The sequence below is a fragment of the Dendrobates tinctorius genome, unplaced genomic scaffold (assembly GCF_039654945.1).
Source record: "Dendrobates tinctorius isolate UK_male_01 unplaced genomic scaffold, ASM3965494v1 ptg000021l, whole genome shotgun sequence".
Classification (NCBI taxonomy): domain Eukaryota; kingdom Metazoa; phylum Chordata; class Amphibia; order Anura; family Dendrobatidae; genus Dendrobates; species Dendrobates tinctorius.
Window position 1 is genome coordinate 17,148,881 of NW_027361689.1, and position 24,183 is coordinate 17,173,063.

The 24,183-nt window shown below is 46.6% G+C and overlaps 1 protein-coding gene across 2 annotated transcripts in view; it reads left to right on the plus strand.

Moving 5' to 3' along the window:
• The first annotated feature begins 894 nt into the window (after positions 1-894).
• The window catches only part of ATP6V1C2 (ATPase H+ transporting V1 subunit C2), a 102,340-nt gene continuing 79,051 nt past the window's right edge, over positions 895-24,183 (plus strand). The window contains exons 1-3 of one of the 2 annotated variants that reach the window (XM_073568227.1): positions 895-968; positions 13,882-14,038; positions 16,955-17,022. In XM_073568227.1, coding sequence (XP_073424328.1) covers positions 13,910-14,038; positions 16,955-17,022 — 197 coding nt within the window. In that variant the 5' untranslated portion in view covers positions 895-968; positions 13,882-13,909. Of the gene's footprint in view, positions 1,025-13,881; positions 14,039-16,954; positions 17,023-24,183 lie in introns of both variants that reach the window. The other variant, XM_073568228.1, reaches the window with a different exon arrangement.

Below are 24,183 nucleotides of genomic sequence, written 5' to 3' on the forward strand. Positions count from 1 at the left end.
TAGAAAAATTTAAATGTTAATATTTTTTTCTTCTACATTTCGTTAACGCCTGTGAAGCACCTGTAGGCTTAATAAACTTTTTGAATGTGGTTTTGAGCCCTTTGATGGGTGTAGTTTTTAATACGGTGTCACTTTTTGATATTTTTTTTGTCTTTTAGACCCCTCAAAGCCACTTCAAACATGATGCGGTCCATTAAAAAAAAGCAAAAAAAAAAAAACGGTTTTGTAAATTTTTGTTGCAAAAATGAGACATTTTCTGATAAACTTCTAACCTTTCTAACTTACTAAAAAAAAAAAAATGATGTTTAAAAATGATGTTGATGTGAAGCAGACCTATGGGAAATGTTACTTATTAATTATTTTGCACATTGTGACTAGCTAATTTAAGGATATTAAATTTGAAAGTTTGAAAAATTGCGAAATTTTCACCAAAATTCCGATATTTTCACAAATAAACGTAAAAAATTTTGACCTAAATTTATCAATAACATAAAGTACAATGTGTCGCTAAAGAACAGTCTCAGAGTCACAGCGTTCCAAAGTTATTACCCCATAAAGGGATACTGATCAGAATTCCAAAATTTGGCCTGGTCAGGAAAATGAAAACAGGCTGGGAGGTGAAGGGGTTAAAAGAATTGTTTACACTATTGATAGTTGTTATATTTTCTTTTTCACTTATTATCATCACTGTTTTGATGATTTCTATAGGTTTTTGATATTTTGCAGCAGGAATATAGGTATATTGAATTGTCTAGGGGTTTGACTGTAGGTAAGGTCCTGATAATGGGAGGTGAAGGGAGCAGTGCGTACAGTGCCTGCAGGGGGCAGCCCTGAGCTGGATGACAGGTGCCACCTACTGATGCTCCACACATAAAGGGAGGCTGTGAAGTGTGAGGCGCAGCATTTGTGTGCAGGAGAGGAGGTGCGCTGGACCGGCACAGCACACAGAAGGCAGCACATACACCCAGGTAATGCAGGATACTGTCCAGGTAGAGTACAGCAGGAGCTTGTCACCCACTCACAGGTACAGGCATTCTTCTATTACCTTGTATCTGTCTATTTAGGGCTTGATCCTTGTGTATTCATGTATTAGGTCAGATTGGTCAGGGTTAGGCATTGCCCATTTGTCCTATCAAAATCGAGCAACCTCCCATAGATGTGCAGGGCACAGACTTTTTTTTCTTTAATTTTGGAACATATTGCAGTTTTTATAGACAATGATGATTTTGCACTGACATACCCTATTTGGAAAAAATGCAGACATTGAAAGAATAAGATTTATCGACGTTACATCGGGTTTTGCTGTAAAACTTACCTAAACCCACATTGAAATATCGGCGAAATTCTGCAAAGTTTTGATACTTTTTTTTTTAACTCACTCGTGAAAGTTAAAAAGTGGGTATGGCTTCCTGGGAATGGGATACACAGCTCAGGCCAAATTAGGAATAATAATTAATAATCAATGAATAATATAATTATCAGTTGGACAAATGGCGCAATTCTACGTCAGCTCAGAACAAGGGTAGAAAGATCGGAACGTGACTTATTTTTTACGATAGGCTTTTAATAAATTTGCCTTAAATTTTTAAAACTCTCCTCTCTCTTTTTAGACCTCATTCAGATATGTGTTGAACATGTACCCATTACAGTCTACAGAAACTTTCACATGTTCGTCTTTTTTGGTGGACCATGTGTCGGCAAAAAAAAAAAAAAAAATTAGCGTGGAAGTCATCTATGTGTTATCTAAGTCCTTTTTTTTTTTTTACTGTTTACCTTTGATTTTTTTTTTCTTTGGCATACGAGATGCCATACCGATGGTAAAAACGGACACACAGATCAATAATGGATGAAAATCTCATCCGTCACACTGATGAAAATAAACCTAGATGCTCAAATGATGGTAAAACTGTATATTGTTAATAAAGACTGGCCATCGGCTGTTCTGACCCGAGCAGCTGCCTAGAAATACATGAAGCTCTCACACTCAGGTGGGGAGAGCTGCCAGCCAGTCACTGTGTTCTGATCTGTTGGCGATTTATGCCACATCTGACTACGCCCTTAGACTGATCTTCCCTTGTTATTTTATGAACTTGTGGAGTAATTTATAATTCTATATTGATTTTGGAATATATATCTATTTTGGGGAAAGGGGGGATTAATATTGAATTCTCGCCTACCTGTGAGCCCTTGTGGTTTCATCTGCAGACTCCAGGCCGCCACAAACAGCTCCTGCATTCTGACAGTGACATCTGTTTATAAAGATAACTATTTGGGTTGCAGTTTAGGAAATTGCGTTAAATCGCCTAATCAGCCATTTAGGGTTTGTCATTTCTGCGCAGATGGAGCAGGATGGATTGCTTCATCTTGCTGGTCGTCACATTAGCAGCCTCTCTTGACACCTCTTCCACGCAGAAGATGTTAGTAATCCCACACCTCAGGTAATATCACAGGTACAAGACACCTGATCCTCCCCCTGTGAGAAGTGGAGTGTATTGTGTGACAACTTTTCCTGCACCTGGAGAACCATCCTGAAGGAAGGAGCCTTATTACTTATTATTTGCATGTGTATTATGTAGTGCATTTATTACTTAGCATACGGTATTTATTACTTAGTATATTTATATGTATTACGCTGTATATACACATGTATTACTAAGGCTGGGGCCACACTGCGTTATGGCAGTCCGTTAAATGATATAACGCAGTGTAACGCAGTCTGTTAACGCTGCCATAGACCCCCATTATGTGGCGCATCGCGACGCATCACTGATGGAGCCCGTGTCCGTGAAGCATCAGCGCTAGCGGTATAGCATAATGCATATCTCGTTATGCTATAGCGTTAACGCAGCCCGTCAACGCTATGAGTTGAACGGGCTGTGTTAACAGTATGTGAGCCTGGCCTTACACTATACTTATACACTAAGTAATACATATTGTATATATTCACTGCTCAAAAAAATAAAGGGAACACTAAAACACCAAATCTAGATATCACTGAATGAAATATTCCAGTTGCAAATCTTTATTCATTACATAGTGGCATGCGTTGAGAACGATAAAACATAAAAGTGATCAATGTAAATCAAAATTAATATCCTATGGAGGTCTTGATTTGGAATGATGCTCAAAATCAAAGTGGAAAATCAAATTACAGGCTGATCAGTGGAAATGCCTCAAGACAAGGAGAAGATGCTCAGTAGTGCGTGTGGCCTCTATGTGCCTGTATGACCTCTACAACGCCTGGACATGCTCCTGATGAGGCGGCGGATATTCTCCTGAAGGATCTTCTCTCAAATTTGGATTAAAGCATCAGTCATCTCCAGGAGAGTCTGTGGTGCAGCGTGTCGTTGGTCGATGGAATGAGACATGATGTCTCAGATGTGTTCGAATAAATTCAGGTCTGGGGAATGGGTAGGCCAGTCCATATCATCAATGCCTTCATCATGTAGGAACTGCTGACACGCTTCAGCCACATGAGGCCTAGCATTGTCATACAACAGAAGGAACCAAGGACCCACTGCACCTTCATATGGTCTCACAATGGGTCTAAGTATCTCATCCTGGAACCTAATGACAGTCAGGATACCTCTGGCTAGCACATGGAGGACTGGGCAGCCTTCCAAAGAAATGCCTCCCCATACCATTACTGACCCACTGCCAAACTGCTCCATCCTTCACCCAGGCTTGCTTGTAACTGAGGACTATCACCAACAGTGATTACCACACCTGACAATCTTTTATAGAGCAATCACACCTGTTTGTGATCCCCGTTCAATTACACTAACCACCACCGGGGGCAAACTAGAATCAAAAACACCAGTGCAATGACCATACTGGCCACTGGGGGCAAAAACTATCTCCAAGCACAGAGAAAAAAAAGGTTATCAGTGCTTTTAACTGACATGATCCAGCAACGATCATGACAGCTCTCATCCGTGAAGAGCTCAGGGTGTCAATGTTGAATCTGCCATTCTTGGTTTTCTATGACAAAAGCCAATCTCCCTGCATGGTGTTGGACTGTAAGCACAACACCCACTTGTGGACGTCTGGCCCTCATACCACTATCATGGAGTTTGTTTCTGACAGTTTGAGCAGACATATGTTCTGCCTTTGTGCAAGGCAGAACAGGAGGAGCAGTGCCGTATCCCTGTAAAATGACCTCCATCCAGTAACCTACCTAAGTAGGAAGCTCACCCTGGCCAACAAAAATTATAACACAGTGGAGAAGGTGTCCCTTGCCATTAAGTCGGCCTTGGAATCCCTACGCTATTATTTACTCGGTCGACCGTTTCGCTTGGTGACAGATCATTCACCCTCGTTATGGATGAGGAATGCCAAAGAAAGGAATGCTTGGGTCAGCAGATGGTTTCTATCCCTGTAGAATTTTAATTTCACCATTGAACATTGGGCGGGGAAATCACAGGGAAATGCGGATGCCCTGTCATGAGCCCCCTGTATGGTGACAAGTGTTCAGCCCACAAGTTTGAACAGAGGGGGGGATATGTGAGACAGTGAGAGAGATCATATGCGAGGGTCGATATTTATCCCCCAGGATGAAGATGGAGTCCTATTAGACCCGCTGGAGAACCTTATGTGAGGTAACATAGAGCCAAGAGCAGTGAATGCCTGGCACCCCGCAGCGTGATACGGTGGTGCAGTCGCCCTCGGCTATCGGCCTCGTGTATAGACTGTTGTGGCACCCTGGCTGTGATCCAGAGGCTTCGTGTGCTGTGCACTTCCAGGACCGCAGTGAACGGAGGAAGAGGAAGGGCTGCTAAAATCCCAGGATTTTATATACATAGGAAGGGGCTGTGCTAATCCCTTCTTTATCCCAATTGGCTCCCCATACTTAAATCCCACCTCATTAAATCATGGAAGGGCAGCTGTCATGCCCGAACCAATCAGGGGTAAGGGGAGGGTAGGAAAGGCACACCCAGTCAGTGGCACTTTCCTTAATCAGATCAGTGCCCACCAGACTGTGTTGACCTAAAAGGAGGGGAAGGTAACCCCTTAACGCATTTCCTCAGCCCCTCTTAACCACTATTAATTAGACACTGAAAACAAATGATGGGTGAAAGTCGGTCACAGCTTTATTAAACTTCTTTTATAAAATTTAACAACCTTTTGTAAACAGGCACTTAGCTTTCTTAAAACGAGCTAGCCGCTCAATGCCCCGCTCCATAGACGCAGGCAAGTCAGCCGGCAAGCCGTAGCTTCATGCAATAACTTCTCCAACGCCACGGAGGATCCTGACCTCAGACAGGACTCCAACCCCCACCCATCAACAGCAATGCCTGCTCAATGCCATCTTGGAGACCAGAGAGAAAAATATCGAGCCCGATATCATTCAAATGTACACCATCGGGTCTCAACAATGCAGCATTGTCCCCTTCCAACTGTCTATGCCTAACCACTACCCCAAAACGCTCGCGAACGAACTTAGAAATCCGAGCATTTATGTTCCTCCTGGTACGCTCCACGGCTATACCATCCCTCGCTCCTTGCCACACAGCCCTCGGAACAATTTCTGACCATACGAAAACCAATTCTTGAAAAAAAAACCATGAAATCGCTCCATGTCGGCTCGCATCATTGTAAGGAGCTCCGCCATTTTGTAGGAACATAAATCATTTCCCCCTGCATTCAAAACCAAAATTGTCGGACCCCTGGTTCCTCTTGAAATCGACACCACTTCCGGGAGAACTTGCGGCCATTGCAACCCCCGGATGCCTCTCCACATGCAGGACACATCTCGAAAGCCTAAATGTCTCCCACCAGGGCGACATTCCGCTCGCTGCGCTGCCCAAAATATATACGAGTGTCCCAGCAGCCATACCGTTGGTCTAACCGGATCTGCAGAAAGAATTGAAGCGTTAGTACAATAAATCCGGACGAATGTACCTAGCAAAACACGCTGAACGCCACCTCCCGATCCGCTGAACTTCCTCATCAGGCAAACCTTCCTTAGCAGCCTCCGTAGCAGCCCCAATTCGAAAAGAATGTGTGCCATAATCACGAACCGGCACTCCCACCCCTTTCAAACATTTATTGAATACCGCCTGGAATTGGTATCTCGTCAATGGCGATGAATCTGCGTGCGTGAAGAAAAATTCACCACCGCATCTAACATCCAAGTATACCGTCAGCAAACCAACCGGGCACGTCGGGGAGTTTGAGGCATTCAGCAACACCCAAGAACCCCAACCCAATGTATCAGTCTTAGACTTCCTTATTCGTACCCGTACCGCTGTGTCCAAGAAAACCACATCCCCAACTAGTAATCCACATTCTGAACCGTATTTTCCACGTGGAACTAATTCCCCAACCCTTAATGCTCCAAAAAATGCTAAACTGAACGCCGCGGATATGAGGGCCGCTTCAAACTTCGAACTACAGACCTTTTGCGAAATCTCTATCAGCTGGCCCAGTAAGGCTAGCGAAATAGGACGCCGACACTCACTAGAAGGATGAATCCTCTTCCACCCTTTAATGGCCTGCCGAATAATAAAGGATTTCGTCACATCCCCCCAACCTAACAATTGAAAATGAAAGGCAATACCCGACAAACGCTGCTGTACTGATGTCCCCGACAAACCCCTATCCCTCAAATGGCAGAGGTACTCTATTACCACTTGCAATCTCGCCTCCCCGCAGTCTTGCACCGGCCTGGAACCCGCCACTAAACACCATTCCTTCCACGCCTTACCGTAAGCTTGCCACGTCGACGCAGTCACCGATGAGCGAACCAGCGACATCAGCTGTTCGCGACCAACTCCCACAGGTGCGGCGGACATCGAAAAACCTCCTGGAGAGCATTGGGGCAAGAACCTGATAGCACCTGTAAATCAGGGTGAATGGAAAAGTTAGACATGCAAAGATCACTTTCTTGTACCAATTGAGCTCGAAGCCAGATATTAAATCTCAGACTCAATAAAGCCAACCGGCGCAGCAGGCTCAATACCGGCTGCGACTTGGACGACATATGATTGATACATCTAGCAACGCGCAAATCAGCAGTCTGCATATGAATCTCTTGGTTACTGAGTAACTCACCCCAAAGTTCAATTGAAACGACAATCGCAAAAATTTCACATAACGTCCCGTCCCGACATAACTCCAAACTCCTCCAAACCTCCGGCCACGGCTCCCTACACGTCCTGTTCTCGAAAACCGCCAAAAAAACAGTCTCTGTATCTCCTGTGAAACGTAATCCCATATCACGAGCCATGCGGCAGGGCAACATAAAACAGGTATGACCATTGAACTTTTCCAAAAACAAACGCCACACTTCCAAATCCGCCTTCATAGTCTTTGTAACCCGCACCCTGTGATGGGGGCTAGACGCACCTTTCGTAGCTAAGGATAGCCTCCGCGAAAAAACCCTGCCCACTGGCATGATTCTGCTGGCAAAAACCAAGAGACCTAACAGCGATTGCATCTGTAAAAGGGTCACCTTGTTAACAGACATGAATCCATCAATCATCGACATCAATTTTTGAACTTTCTCACTGGGAAGACGGTACACCATTGCGACCGTATCAATTTCGATGCCCAAAAACGATAAAACTTGCTCCGGGCCGATGGTCTTCTCTAGGGACAATGGCACACCAAATCTGTCAGCCATGGTCGTGAAAGCCATAAGCAACCTGTTACACAAATCCGAGCCCTTTGGGCCAACAAAAAGAAAATCATCCAGGTAGTGGGTAACGGACCTGCTCCCCGATTCCCATCTCACTACCCATTCCAAAAATGAACTAAAAAGCTCAAAATAATAACAAGAGATAGAACATCCCATGGGGAGACACATGTCATAGTAAAATTCGCCATCCACTTGGCAACCTAGCAAATGAAAACAATCCGGGTGCACTGGCAGCAAACGAAACGCCGAGTCAATATCCGATTTTGCCAACCAAGCACCTTCACCCGCCGTTCTGATCAACGTTACCGCCCGATCAAACGATGCATAAGACACCGATGCATCTTCGGGCGAAATCCCGTCATTGACGGAAAACCCTTTCGGATGCGATAAGTGATGTATCAATCGAAACGAACCCGGCTCCTTCTTCGGAATGACCCCTAACGGCGACACTCTAAACTCCGAAAACGGCGGTATTGAAAAGGGGCCAGCCATCCTACCAAGATGAACCTCCTTTTGTATCTTCTCGACAAGAATCTCTGGATGTTCCCGGGCTGATTTCAAATTCGCCGGGAAACCACTGCATTTTTGCAGTCGGAACGGGATGAAAAAACCCTCAGAAAAACCAAAACGCAGCTGACCAGCCGCTTCTTTATTAGGATAACGGTCTAACCACGGTCCCATCTCGACTACGCTCACCGGCGTCCTTCCTATCAGTTTGCTGCGGCTTAATGGGCAGCTTTCCTGGTGGCCGCGAATATTTACATGCTGGATGGGAACCGCCACATGCCGAACATTCGTGCTTAAACTTACAAAGGCCGTAGAATCTGCAGTGCCCTTCATTGAACAACCAACAGGCACCAAGTCTTCGCACGACCACTGAACTGGAACCTGTTGTGCTTTGTCCAGCAGCCGCTGATGAAAAGGGAGATGGCCTTTGTGTCATCATCAACCTTAACCAAACCTCGGTCGCTTTCACCCCCCAACCAATATCTGGATGGAGAGCCAATCTCCTCCGGAATTCTTCGTCATACCGCCACCAAGCCGATCCACCATGAGCCTTATAAGAGTTGTAAATCAAATCTTGGTAAATAAAAAGCTCCGAACAACGACCCGGATGCTTCTGACCCATAATGCAACCCAGCACTGCAAAAGCCTGCAACCAATTGTTCATCATTTTCGCCACCTTCTGGCGCCCTTTATCCGTAAATCTCTCAAACGTTCTCCTCTCTTTATCCACCGTATGTGGATCCACAGAAATTAGCAACCAAATATCTATAAAACCATTATTCCAAATTTTTGTTTTAGTTTCCTCGTCGATGTGCGACCCAAGCGCACTCACCCCACAAAACATGGTATCTTTATATACTCCCGCTGGCGCGGTATCAACTTTTGCTTTGTTTTTTACAACATCGGATGTTAAGGGCAATTGCCCAAGCAACGCCTTCAGAGCTGAAAGAACCACAGCATTATCCGCACTTTTTAGTCCCAAAAGGGAACACTCACCCGCGTCCGCTGATGGAGGAGGGACTCCCATCGATGGAGGTACTCCGGCTCCTGGACACCTCTCCTGGCTGAAAGTGCTGCGACTTGAAGCCCTGGGAGGCACGGCCACCTCGACCAGGCTGAAAGTCCTTGACCGTGCCCTCGACTCCCGATGACCAGGAGGAGGGCCCTGGCCATGTTCAGGACTCGCAGACGTGCTGGACACCTCCGACACCGAAGATGGGGAGCCACGCCTCGAGGACCGATGATGATGACGACCACGAGAAGTTTCCCTGCGCCCCGACCGCCGGGACCTCTTCCTATTCCTCCGAGAAGTGCGACGCTCCCACCGCGACTGTGGGGACGACGAATAAGAGGACGAGGATCTCCGGCGCCTACGCCTGTCCTCCCTCCTGCCTGGGGAACCCCTTAAATCAGCATTAACCCCTGCAACCCCTTCCGCAGCCACCCTGTTCTGGGCCTGCGAAAACTGGGCGTCATTAGACGTAGCCACAGTGTCATCCGTTTGTAAGTTACCCCTTGTGGCACTAACAGCCATAATCAAGGGCGGCTGTGACGGGCTTGACCCCGGCTGCTGCTGAAAAGCTGGTGGTTGTCCCTGTCCCCCCCCTAATGGTACCGTGGCCTGTGCTCTAATTGCCTCCTCCGCCAACCCTGCGGAGGAGGTGCTATTCCTGCCCCCCATAACGTGTCCCACCGCTGGGACCGACAGCTCCCCACTACCCTGACCCCACACCTCCCTCCCTGTGCCCGATTCCCTGGGTACCGCACGTGAGGCGCGCACGCTACCACTGCTGCACGCTGCCGCCGGGGACCCAGTCACTATGTCCTGCAGCGCCGCCGACTCCTCCCGTGCTTCGGCGCCAGACCGGAAGTGAGGGGGCGGTGACTTCCGCCCTGCCGCCCACCGCCCACGCAGCCCAACAGGCACCGGTGAGGCCTCCCGGAGACGCAGAGGAGGGCGGGTACGGCGCCCGGACCGCCTGCCTCCTCCCTGCACCCCCGCCGCCGACCGCACACACTGAGCCGCAGCGGCCGCGGCAGGGGTGACCGCCGCTTGAACCGCGCTATGGGGCATAACCGCCGAGGACAGGTGAGCGCTGATCCCTTCTATCACTGACCGAAGCCAGGGCTCACCCTCCTGCAGAACCCGAGCTCGCAGGGCCTCAATCAGAGGGTCTGCCATCTTCCTACCAGACAGTGCTAAAAAAGCACTTCCAGGACCGCAGTGAACGGAGGAAGAGGAAGGGCTGCTAAAATCCCAGGATTTTATATACATAGGAAGGGGCTGTGCTAATCCCTTCTTTATCCCAATTGGCTCCCCATACTTAAATCCCACCTCATTAAATCATGGAAGGGCAGCTGTCATGCCCGAACCAATCAGGGGTAAGGGGAGGGTTGGAAAGGCACACCCAGTCAGTGGCACTTTCCTTAATCAGATCAGTGCCCACCAATGCGGAGATCCAGGATAGGATGAGGTCTTTGTTACCAAAGGAAGAGAGGATCTGTAATGGGAGGCAGTGGTCAACTGTGTCAAAAGCAGAGGACAGGTATAGAAGGAGGAGTATAGAGAATTGTCTGTTAGCTTTGGCTGTAAGTAGGTCGTTAGTAATTTTGACCAGGGCAGTCTCAGTGGAATGGTGGGGATGGAAACCAGATTGTAGATTGTCAAAGAGCAAATTAGATGAGAGGTGGGAGGAAAGTTCAGTGTGGATTTGCTGCACCAGGTGTTTGGAAGCAAATGGGAGCAACGATATGGGGCAATAGCTGGACATAACGGTCGGGTCGAGGGATGGCTTTTTAAGAACTGGTGTGATTGTGGCATGTTTGAAAGCAGAAGGGAAGGTACCAGAAGTTAGTGATAGGTTGAAGAGATGGGTTAGGGATGGGATAAGTGTGGTGGTGAGGTTGAGGAGGAGGTGGGATGGGATGGGATCAAGTGCACGTGGTGAGGTGTGATTTGTAGTGGAGACGATTAAGCTCTCCTTCTGTGATGTTGGAGAGGGAGGTTGTGGGGTTAGAGCATTGGTCTAGTATACAAAAGGGTTGTGGTGGTTGAGCAATAAAGACATACCTATACCTTGTTTGGTTTATCTTATTTTTGAAGTGTGTGGTAAAGTCCTCAGCAGAGATGAGGGAGGTTGTAGGGGGCAGTGGTGTGCTGAAGAGGGACTTAAAAGTGTTGAATAACTGCTTGGGGCTGTAGAATAGGGAAGATATGAGGGTTGTGAAGTAGGCCTGTTTAGCAGAGGTGAGGGCAGACTTGAAAGGGAGCGTTTCTTGTTCGAGTGCAATGAAATCATCTTGCGAATGTGTTTTCTTCCAACGCCGCTCCGCAACCATGGACACTTGCCGAAGCTTTTTAGTGATGTTATTGTGCCAGGGTTGTCTAGTGATACATCACACTGTGCCATGAATGAGAGGGGCGACCGCATCAATACCTGATGTAAGAGTGGCATTGTAGAAAGCAGTGACAGTGTCTGTGTCGTGGATGGATGCCAGTAGTAGAATAGAGTCAGAGAGTGTGCCGGTGTCTAGGTGTGCGAGGTTTCTGTGGGGGTGAGCATATTGCTGGACATAGGTGACAGATGATGAGGACAGGGATGAGAAAGTGAGGAGATGGTGGTCAGATAGAGGGAGAGGGGAGTTTGTGAAGTTAGATAGGGAGCAGAGACGGGTGAAGATCAGGTCTACTGTATGTCCGTCTGTGTGGGTGGCTGAGGAGGACCACTGAGTAACTCCAAAAGATGAAGTAAGTGACAGAAGTTTGGAGGCTGTTGACTGGTGTATCAGTAGGGATGTTGAAGTCACCCATGATGATAGTGGGAATGTCAGTGGAAAGAAAGTGAAGGAGCCAGGTAGAGAATTGATCAATAAAGGCAGTGGCCGGGCCCAGAGGTTGGTTTATGACGACCACTCGGAGGTTAGAAGGAGAGTAGATGCGGACAGAGTGGACTTCAAAAGAGGGGAGGATAAGGGAGGGTAGAGGTGGTATTGTGTTGAAGGTGCAGTTAGTAGAAAGGAGAAGACCCACTTTATTACTCAGCATATGTACAAGTACGAGGGGCGCCTGAAAACTTTGAGGCCCACCCATGAAATCTTTTTTGCATGGTCTTGTTTTGCAATGCAATATGTTATTTAGTTAGTTGAATGGTCTCGTGAGCAATCTGGATTTATTTTGTTTTGTTTTTTTTCCGTTACAGCATTTTAAAGTTGGTTCGCAACGCTGAAATATGGAAATGGAGAAGTTGGCAAAGTTCACACATCGGCTGCTGCAATTCACTCCTGTGGTTTCCAACTGCTTCAGCACCCACCCTATTCCCCTGATTTGGCTCCCTCGGGCTATCACCTATTCCCACAGATGAAAAAGCACCTTGGTGGAAGGTGGAATTGCAGCCATTGCAACAGCCGATGTGTGAACTTTGCCAACTTCTCCATTTCCATATTTCAGCGTTGCGACCCAACTTTAAAATGCTGTAATGGAAACAAAAAAAATCATGTTCTGTCTTTCCCTCATTTTCTTTCTCTCTCTCTGTTCTTTCTTTCTCTCTCTAATCTTTCTTTTTTCTTTCTCTCTCTTTGTTCTTTCTTTCCCCTCTTTCTTTCTTTTTCTTTCCTCTCTTTCTTTCTCTCTGTTCTTTCTTTCTTTTCTTTACTTCTGTCTTTCTCTGTCTCTCTCTGTTCTTTCTTTCCCCTCTTTCTTTCTCTCTCTGTTCTTTCTTCTTTCTCTCTCGCTCTCCTTTCTTTCTCTCTCTCTGTTTTCTTTTTTCTCTCTGTTTTCTCTCTTCCTTAGTGCCAGTTATTGTGCCCATAATGCCAGCCACTGTGCCCTCAGTACCAGTCAGTGTGATCAGCAGTGCTAAATGGGTGCGGTTGGGCGTGGACATGGGTGTGACTAGTTGCGAAATGGATGTGGCCGGGGCATGGCTTAAAATTTACAGCTGCGCGCGCCACAGTCTTTGTCCCTCTTTCCCTTCTTCAAAAGTTGGGAGGTATGATAGGGGCAGCTATGACCAGGAGGTCTGGTTGCCCAATGGATAGCGGTTCTGCCAGGAATTCTGTCACCGTGCGTACAAAAGGGGACAGAGCTTTGGGAGCAGTACTGCAACTAAAAGCAATAAATAGGACTGAGCTGAAATACTGGGCACAGCTCTGACTACATGTTATATAGTCGTGTTAATCTCCTCTCACTCCTTGTAACCTACAAGTGTAAAAAGATATTATGTAGTCACCATGTGACTAGTGGGCCTGTGTAACTTCAAATGCCAGGGCTGAATTTTAGTCCCAGTCTGGCCCTGGTATATATATATACATGTATTACACAGTGTATTTATACGTACTAGTCAGTGTTTGTACATGTATTACTCAGTATATACACATGTATTACTCAGTGTATGTACATGTATTACTCAGTGTATGTAGTACAGTGCTGTGCAAATTAATTGGGACAAAGCATTTCTTTAAGTAAAATCGTAAGTTGGTTACCAGTCAGTGATTCAAACCAGTTTTAACTGCTTTGAACAGACACTCACACCTGTTCAAAGCAGTTAAAACTGGTTTGAATCACTGACTGGTAACCAACTTACGATTTTACTTAAAGAAATGCTTTGTCCCAATTAATTTGCACAGCACTGTATATGTACATGTATTACTTGTTATATCTTACGACATGACACACAGTGATATAACAGAGCCGCCAGCTTTCTTTCCTTGACATCCTGTAACGCTATGTCTTCCAGTGCCTGACGCTCCTCATACCAGTAGAAAATGTCGGAGTTTTGGTTGGTTTCGGTTCCCGGAGATAAGACCAATTTAACAGCCCTGGAGAGAATGAATACAGTCACTTCTAAGGCCAACCTGTCCGACAACTCAAAGTTCATCATACCTGACCTGAAGGTGAGGGCAGATTACCTGTGTGTTGTAGATCATTACCACCTACATGGGGAAACCTGAAGAGAAGAGTGAGGGGTCTGTAACTGTTCCTTTTCATTGTGCTTTTTCCTGACCCGGAGCTCATAGCTTCTACACTGCCGTGAGGATAGATAGAGACAATGACACAATTTCAGGTTTTGACATCAAATCTGTTCAATGACAGCAAGCAGAGATCTTGGAAATGAGTAGAAGCAGAGAAACAAAGCCTGTCTGTTGTCCTCCACCGATCACAGTTGTCTGTTATGTTACTTTATCCTGAAACTACAAGGTGGAAGCAGAATCGTTGACTCTTTTCTCTTTTTTACTCATTTTGTTTCCAAAATACAATTTGTATTTGTTGTGAAATAGTCGTGAGATTCGGGCCACAACAGAAGACTTAAAATATGTGTCATATAAAACCTCAATAAATTCAGCAAATTGGCAGAAAGGTCGTGTTGTAGTCACCCGCTGCCTGCATCGTGGTCCTGGAAGGCAAAGTCACACGGAACTCGTGACCCGCAACCTAAACATATTTAAAACATTAGATGCAGGGCCGGACATGTAATTAGTGGAGCCGCACAGGGGCCCAGGAAGTCAGGAGGCCACCACCACCTCCAAAGTAGCAAGAAGCTTCTGTCATTGACACATTATTGTACAGGGGTCCTCTGTCTGTCTGTGTCCACTGGTGGTTACATGTAATGTTCCATATAACAGGCCACCAAGCACTCCTAGTACTATGGAAATTCTGAAAGAAACAACAGATAGATAGATATTAGATAGATAGATAGATAGAAAAAAACAGACAGCAGCACAAACTTGAGCAGATTTTGGGTGCAATACTTCCTGAATAATGCGATTGTCCAACGCAAAATATAAATGGAAAAAAATCAGGCAGCACTCCAGTTCAAGGAAAAATTGTGGACTTTAATCCAGCACCAAGTGGTGCAACGTTGAATTAAAGTCCATAATTTTTCCTTGAACTGGAGTGCTGCCTGATTTTTTTCCATATAGATAGATAGATACATGGATACATAGATTGATTGATTGGAGATACAGTGGGGAAAAAAGTATTTAGTCAGTCACCAATTGGGCAAGTCCTCCCACTTAAAAAGATATAAGAGGCCTGTAATTGACATCATAGGTAGACCACAACTATGAGAGTCACAATGAGAAAACAAATCCAGAAAATCACCTTGTCTGATTTGGCAAGATTTATTTTGCAAATTATGGTGGAAAATAAGTATTTGGTCATTAACAAAAGTTCATCTCAATATTTTGTTATATATCCTTTGCTGGCAATGACAGAGGTCAAACGTTTTCTGTAAGGCTTCATAAGGTTGGCACACACTGTTGGAGGTATGTTGGCCCATTTCTCCATGCAGATCTCCTCTAGAGCAGTGATGTTTTGGGCCTGTTGCTGGTCAACACGGACTTTCAAATCCCTCCAAAGGTTTTCTATGGGGTTGAGATCTGGAGATTGGCTAGGCCACTCCAGGACCTTCATATGATTCTTACGAAGCCACTCTTTTGTTGCCCTGGCAGTGTGCTTGGGATCATTATCATGCTGAAAGACCCATCCTTGTTTCATCTTCAATGCCCTTGCTGATGGAAGGAGGTTTGCACTCAAAATCTCACGATACATGGACCCATTCATTCTTTCATGTACACGGATCAGTCTTCCTGGTCCCTTTGCAGAGAAACAGCCCCAAAGCATGATGTTGTGACCCCCATGCTTCACAGTAGGTATGGTGTTTTTTGGATGCAACTCAGCATTCTGTCTTCTCCAAACATGACGAGTTTTGTTTCTACCAAACAGTTCTACTTTGGTTTCATCAGACCATATGACATTCTCCCAATACTCTTCTAGATAATCCAAATGCTCTCTAGCAAACTTCAGATGGGTCTGGACATGTACTGGCTTAAGCAGGGGGACACGTCTGGCACTGCAGGATCTGAGTCCCTGGTGGCGTAGTATGTTACTGATGGTAGCCTTTGTTACTGTGGTCCCAGTTCTATGCAGGTCATTCACTACGTCCCCCCGTGTGGTTCTGGGATTTTGGCTCATCGCTCTTGTGATCATTTTGACCCCACGGCATGAGATCTTGCATGGAGCTCCAGATCAAGGGAGATTATCAGTGGTTTTGTATGTCTTTCATTTTCTTATGATTGCTCCCACAGTTGATTTCATCACACCATGCACCTTGCCTATTGCAGATTCAATCTTCCCAGCCTGGTGCAGGGCTACAATTTTGTTTCTTGCAGTCCTTCGACAGCTCTTTGGTCTTCACCATAGTGGAGTTTGGAGTGTGAATGTTTGAGGTTGTGGACAGGTGTCTTTTATACTGATAACAAGTCCAAACAGGTGTTATTACTACAGGTAATGAGTGGAGGACAGAGGAGCCTCTTAAAGAAGAAGTTACAGGTCTGTGAGAGACAGAAATCTTGCATGTTTTTAGGTGACCAAATACTTATTTTCCAACATAATGTGCAAAATTAATCTTGACAAATCAGACAAGGTGATTTTCTGGATTTGTTTTCTGATTTTGACTCTCATAGTTGAAGTCTACCTATGATGTCAGTTACAGGCCTCTCTCATCTTTTTAAGTGGGAGAACTTTCATAATTGGTGGCTGACTAAATTCTTATTTCCCCACTGTAGATAGATAGATATGAGATAGATATGAGCTAGATAATAGATAGATAATAGATGATAGATAGATACATAGATAGATACTAGTTAGATAGATAATAGATATGAGATAGATCGATAATAGATATATAGATATGAGATAGATAATAGATAGAAAGATAATAGATGGATAGATAGATAGATAATAGGTAGATAGGGGATAGATAAACCATTTTCCTAAGGTAACCTGTCTAACACTTCATGTCTCGTTAGGTGGGGACTCTGGACGCTCTCATTGGACTTTCGGATGACCTGGGGAAACTTGACATCTATGCTGAAAGGTACAACATGAGGTGTTTACTGCACACAGTGTGCGGGGGCTGATTGTTTTCACATACACACAGATCTTGACTGAACCCAACTCTCGCTTGACCGGCTCCGGATCTAGATCTCAATAAGTGTGGCTGGGGTCGGCTCCAGGTGTGTCTATGTGACGCTACAACAATCATGGCTGTGCGGGATGTATTACTATATATCAGTGCTCTGTATTCAGCGTCCTTCTGTGGTGTTTTTTTTGGACCTGAAACCTAGTGAAGACCACTGTGTGGCCGATTTATTGAGGAACCAAAGCAGCCTTCATTTGGGCACACTTGCCTGACTCCTTCCCGCTCCTTGACTTACTAATACATCATGGAGAGGGTGCAGGTGCATGTAGCGGACTCAGGAGGACGGTGCTGGCTGAGTGATACAGCCGGCATTTGCCTCTAACAGCAGCAATCATAGTTAGCTTTTGTTAATGCTGTTTAGCCACTTAGATGCCGCTATCATTGATTGGAGCTTTCAAGTGATGTTATCCTGATGTAGACTGAATGGATGTTCCCATCCGCCAACGGTAAATAGACGTTGGCGTTTGCTGGTCTTTGTGCAACACCGACTTTCTCTATGGTCAGCAGTCTTGCAGAGCTCAGGATCCCCAGAGTTCTACAAGTTCTGGAATTCTGTTGCAGAATGCTAGTTCTGACCGGCGATATCATTGGGACCTTATTGCCTCAAGTCTCAGTGATATTCAGGCTCGGACTGGCCCATAGGGGAACAGGGGAAACCCCGGTGGGCCCCTGTGTAGTCATGGTCCCCCAACCCCACTGTAATGGCACTACTTGGCATAATTCACGTTTTACTCTGTACAGAAAAAAGCAGCTCATCATTCATTAACCAAACTACCTAGTTTATTATTATATAGAGATATAGGTAAATTTGTGAATGAGGGTAATGTAATATTTTTATTCAGGTGAAAAGTTGGCCCCAAAGTCAATGTTACTGGTGGGCCCTTGGCACCCCTGTCCGACACTGGTGATATTAATCCTGCTTTATCTTCTAGATGACACGATCAAAAGAAATCACGGCATTTAGAAGTTTGTAAGAGTGAGTGGACTCTTTCTCTCATCCCTCCAGCACCCACATGATGTGATCATGGGAGAGCCGAGGGTTATAATGGCAGCCAGAGGTCATATTCTGACTTCCGGGTCTGTCAGCTACAGTGGCCTTTTAGACCCAGCCATAAGCAGGGCCTAACAGGCGATCTGCCAGTGTAGAACTGTCAGATCTCATGCATTGCAATACATCTGTATTGCAATGTATGAGACCAGTGATCAGAGAATAAAAGTTGAAGTCCCATAGAGGAGCTAACTAAAAAAGTTTCATAAAACTATATTTAAAAAAACACAAAATAAATAAAAAATGAAAAAAAAAAAAAAATTATACCATCCTGATCTATAAAAGTATCCGACTAGTCAACTCCTTCAGTGAACACCGTAAAAAAAAAAAAAGTGGCAAAAACTATGCTTTTTCATCATACCGCGGAACAAAAGTGGAATGGAAATAAAACTGGTATACCTCTAAACGTCATCTTGTCCTGCAAAAATAAGCCCCGATACAACTTCATTAGCGGAGAAAGACAAAAGTTATAGCTCTCAGAATAAAGCGATGCAAAAACAATTATTTTATATAAAATGATATAAATGTGGTATAGCTGTAATCGTACTGACGCAAAGAATAACATGCTGCGGAAATGAACCCGCAGCGTTTATGCTGCGGATTTTTCCGCAGCATGTTCACAGCGTTTTTTGTTTTAGGTTCACTTTAATGGTACTGTACAACGCAGCTAAGACTGGTTTCACATTGGCGTTTCACAGACCTGCGTCGGTCTGTGCACGGCCGCTGCTTAGCTCCGCCCCCTGCCTCGCCTCCTCCGGTTAGCTCCGCCTATGGGTGCATGATGCTGCATGCGACCTGCATCCCCTATCTTTAGCACTGGGGACGCAGGCCGTGCGCAGGTATGAGTTTGCCGGCGCATGCGTCCTTTTGACGGCCGACCAGCGCCAAACGCAACCTGTTGCATTTTGGTGCGCTCATCGCACCGTCAAAAGGACGCATGCACCGGCAAACGCATACCTGCGCACGGCCTGCGCCCCCAGTGCTAAAGATAGGGGACGCAGGTCGCATGCAGCGTCATGCGCCCATAGGCGGAGCTAACTGGAGGAGGCGCGGCAGGGGGCGGACCTTAGCAGTGGCCGTGCGCAGACCGAAGCAGGTCTGTGAAATGCCAGTGTGAAACCAGCCTAATTCTGATTCTACTGATCCGTAGTAGAATCCACAGCATGTGCAAATGTAAGGGAGTTGGTCCCGTAAAGTGGGACAATGGCGTGTCTGGGTCGGAACTGGGAGGGCTGTCACCCATGTTCCCGGGGATATGATTTCAGGACAGGGCCGACTGGTGACCAGCCAGCGAGGGGGCTGGTTGAATATGATTAGGAAACGAGGGGCACCTGTACACAAGAGAAACTTGACGGGAGAAGGGTCGGCACGTAGGTGGGAGGAGCGAAGCAGGCCTTCCCCTTCAGCAGTGAGTCAGCACTTTGGTCATAGGAGCCTGAGCACCCGACCTGACAGGACGTACGACTGGCACTGCAGGACCGGAGCAGAGACTGTTTCCAGACTGACCGCAGGACGCAGCCCCCAGCGCGCCCTCAGGCCCGGCACTACCTGTGCATTGAACAGCACCTCCCCGTGGGCATCCCTCCCGGCGTCACCAGGCTCACCTGTGCCACTCCTCACAACGGCAGCGACTCCAGCCCCAGGATCCGCGGCCTCTCCTGTGCTGCTCCTCACCGCGGCTGCGGCTCTAACCCCGGGATCCGCGGCCTCTCCTGTGCCGCCCCTCATCGCAGCTGCGGCTCCATCCCCGGGTGTCCATGGCGTCTTCTGTGCCGTTCCTCACCGCGGCTGTGGCTCCATCCTCGGGATCCGCGGCCTCCCCTGTGCCGCTCCTCACCGCGGCTGCGGTGCCCTCACCGAGAACCGCGGGTCCATCTGTGCTGCCCCACACCACGGCTGCGGCTCTCTTCCCGGGATCCGCGGCCTCAGCCGTGCCGCTCCTCACCGACGCTGCGGCTTTCTCCCAGAGGACTGCGGACTTCCCAGCACCGGCTCCGATCCCAGGAGAGCCACTCCGGGGCAGCAGACGTCCCGCATCACCGGAGCACAAGGACTGCCAGACTCTCTGGCAACGCTTCATCGGCTGGGCACGCCGACTCCAGCATCGCCAAACCATCTCCCACGTACACCAGCTCTGCAGGACGTTAGAGACCGATAAGTGACTTGTTGTTGTTCTTACCTCAGTCGTCGTGTCTGCATAACGGTCACTTTTTGCCGTGTTAGTTACCCCATGTGGAGTCTGTGTATTTTGTGTTTTACCTCCCTGCGTGGAGAATTCGTTGTCAGCTTTACCTTACATATTCAACTGGACTTCACTGCTTTCAAACAAGCTACACTTGCCTTCAAATCAGCCCTCACCTCTGCTAAACAGACCTATTTCACAAACCTTGTATCTTCATTATCCAACTACCCAAAACAACTGTTCAGCACATTTAACTCTCTCCTCCGCCCACCACTGCAACCTCCAACTCCCCTCATCTCTGCTGAAGACTTTGCCACCTACTTCAAAAATAAGATCGACCAAACAAGGCAAACATTTACTGTTCCACCACTCCAACCACTCCACATACCAGACCTCTGCCCTTCCCCAATAACCTCCCTCTCCAACATCACTGAAGGAGAGCTTACTCATCTCCTTTCCAAATCACACCTCACCACCTGTGCACTTGACCCAATCCCTTCCCACCTGCTCCCCAACCTCACTAACATGATTATTCCAGCCCTAACCCATCTCTTCAACCTATCCCTATCTTCTGGTACCTTCCCCTCTGCCTTCAAACATGCCACCATGACACCCATCCTCAAAAAATTAAACCTTGACCCAACTGCTATGCCCAGCTTTCGTCCCATATCACTGCTCCCATTTGCCTCCAAACTCCTTGAACAGCATGTCCATGCTCAACTTTCCTCCCACCTCTCATCTAACTCCCTCCTTGACATCCTCCAATCTGGCTTCCACCCCCACCACTCCACTGAAACTGCCAAGACCAAAATTACTATTGACTTACTCAAAGCCAAAGCTAACAGACAGTTATCCATCCTCCTCTTTCTCGACCTGTCCTCTGCCTTTGACATAGTCGACCACTGCCTACTGCTACAGACTCTTTCTTCCCTTGGCATCAAAGACCTTGCCCTGTCCTGGATTGCCTCATACCTTTCTGACCGCACAATCAGCGTTTCCCACTCCCACACTACCTCCTCATCCCGCCCTCTCTCTGTTGGAGTCCCCCAAGGCTCTGTCCTGGGGCCCCTACTTTTTTCCATCTATTGTTATGATTGGGTCACCGAGGAGGAGAGCAAGCCCAAGCCAAGCCACAGAAAACCAGAGAGGTTGGTAACTAAGAGGATTGCAGACCCCTGATCCTATCCACACAACTAGCAGTAGCCATGGAGCGTGCCTACGATGATCCTAGACGCCTCGGCACAGCCGGAGAGCTAACTAAGCCTAAAGCAAGAAAGGGGAAATCTAAACTGCCCCAGAGCAGACCCCAGAGGAATAGATAGCCCCCAAACATATATTGTCGGTGAGACAAGATGCAAACACAAACGCAGGTAGGAAAGTAGACTGAGCAAACAATGGGGCCCACACTGACTAGACAGGACAGGAAAGGAAAGACACTGTCTGCAATCATGCAAAAAAACCCTGCAAAAAGGTCCAACACGTCTGATGCAAAAATACTGAAGTCGCACGACTTCGCCCACTATATGAGCACTCTGGTATATTCTGAAAGCAGAGCAAAAAGAGGCCAATCTAATAAGGGACAAAAACAAACTGGCGCAAGCAGTAACATATGGATGGTGATTCAGCACAGCCCCAGCCGGAGCTGGCTGACCCACACAAAACTGAAATAGACAAAACCAGATCAAATGTGAACAGAATAGCAAAAGAACACTTAGCTGAGCATGCAGAGACTGAGCTGGAAATTAAGACCTCAGGAGGCAGGAAAAAATCACCAGCAGGGATAGAGGGAGTCAGCTGTCTTAAATCCAGTCTGAAACCCCAGATCTCCAATCGTCGTCCTCATTATCAGGAGGCAAGCCTCTGTTAATCACATCAGTTCCATTACCTCCAGTAACCACCAGAGGGAGCCCAGAAAGAGAACTCGCAACCCCTCCGTCAACCTGACCAGCTCCACCACCTTCAGCAGTAACCAGAGGTAGGCCAGAAAGCAAATTCACAACAATCCATACTCTTGGCCTAGGACAACTCATAAAGTCCCATGGCTTCCAGTACCACCTGTATGTGGACGACACTCAGATCTACCTCTCTGGCCCAGATGTCACCTCTCTGCTGTCCAGAATCCGGGAGTGTATCAGCGATATCCTCCTTTTTCACCTCTCACTTCCTAAAACTCAATGTAGACAAAACTGAACTCATTATCTTTCCTCCATATCATGTATCTTCCCTACCCGATCTATCTATTATGGTAAACGGCATCACACTCTCTCCCGCACCTGAAATCCGCTGCCTCGGAGTAACTCTCGACTCTGCCCTGTCCTTTAAACCACACGTCCAAACACTTGCCACCTCCTGTCGCCTCCAACTCAAAAATATTTCCAGAATCCGTCCCTTCCTCAGCCCTCAATCTACTAAAACTCTTGTACATGCCCTCATCATCTCCCGCCTTGACTACTGCAACACTCTCCTCTGTGGCCTTCCTGCTAACTCTCTTGCACTACTCCAGTCTGTCCTCAATGCTGCCTAACTAATCCACCTCTCTCCTCGCTACTCCCCTGTCTCTCCCCTCTGTAAATCCCTCCACTGGCTCACAATTCACCAACGAATCCAGTTCAAACTACTAACACTGACCTACAAAGCCATCCACAACCTATCCCCTCCCTATATCTCTGAACTAATCTCCCAATATTTTCCCTCACGTAATCTTCGATCCTCCCAAGACCTCCTGCTCTCCTCCACACTTATTCGTTCCTCACATAAACGCCTCCAAGATTTCTCTCGAATATCCCCTATCCTCTGGAATTCCATGCCTCAACACGTCCGATTATCCACCACCCTCGGATCCTTCAAACGGAACCTGAAAACCCATCTTTTCAGGAAAGCTTACAGCCTGCAATAATCATTCTGCCGCCTCACCACCACCCAAGCTACCAGAGCTGCTGCACCCCCGACCTACTGTCTCTTCCCCACTATCCCATAGAATATAAGTCTACAAGGACAGGGTCCTCTCCCCTCTGCACCAGTCTGTCATTGTAAACTTGTTTACTGTTAAAGATATCTATAACTTTGTATGTAACCCCCCTTCTCATGTACAGCACCATGGAATTAATGGCGCTATATAAATAAATAATAATAATATTCATATAAAACTTGAGTTCAACCCTTGCTCTGCCTCCTGCTCGTCGCTCAATCCCGCGTACCTGCTAGATACCACACACATACCCTAAATCTGCTTTATCACGTTTACCACACATGAGATGGCTTTACAAGAACAAACCCACCCAAAAATTCCTGAATTGCTGGTGTTTGTACATTATACCTCATAAAAATCAGAATAGAAAGCGATCAAAAAATATTATGTACCAAAAAATGGTACCAATAAAAACGTCACTTCGTCCCACAAAAAACAAGCCCTCACATGACTCTGTAAGTCGAAATATAGAAAAATTATAGCTCTCAAAATATGACAATGCAAAAACTTTGCAAAAAAAAGTTTTTTTAGGCTCTGTGCGCACGTTGCGAATTTGCTTGTGGAAATTTCTGCGCAGATTTTGCCTCTCTTGGCAGAAAACGCAGTTGAAATTCCACGTGGTTTTGTTGCGTTTTTGATGCGGATTTGTATGCGTTTTTGTAAGCTAAATAAAGCTGTTATTTAAAAAAAAAAGAATTGTGATGTAATTTCCTCGTTTAACCTCTGTTTCATTCTCCACTGAAGACCATAATATCATTATATACCATGTTCAAATATAATGTTTGCACACACAAAACAAATATAAGTGAATATATACATAAATATACTGTAACTAGATGGAGGCCCGATGCGATAGGG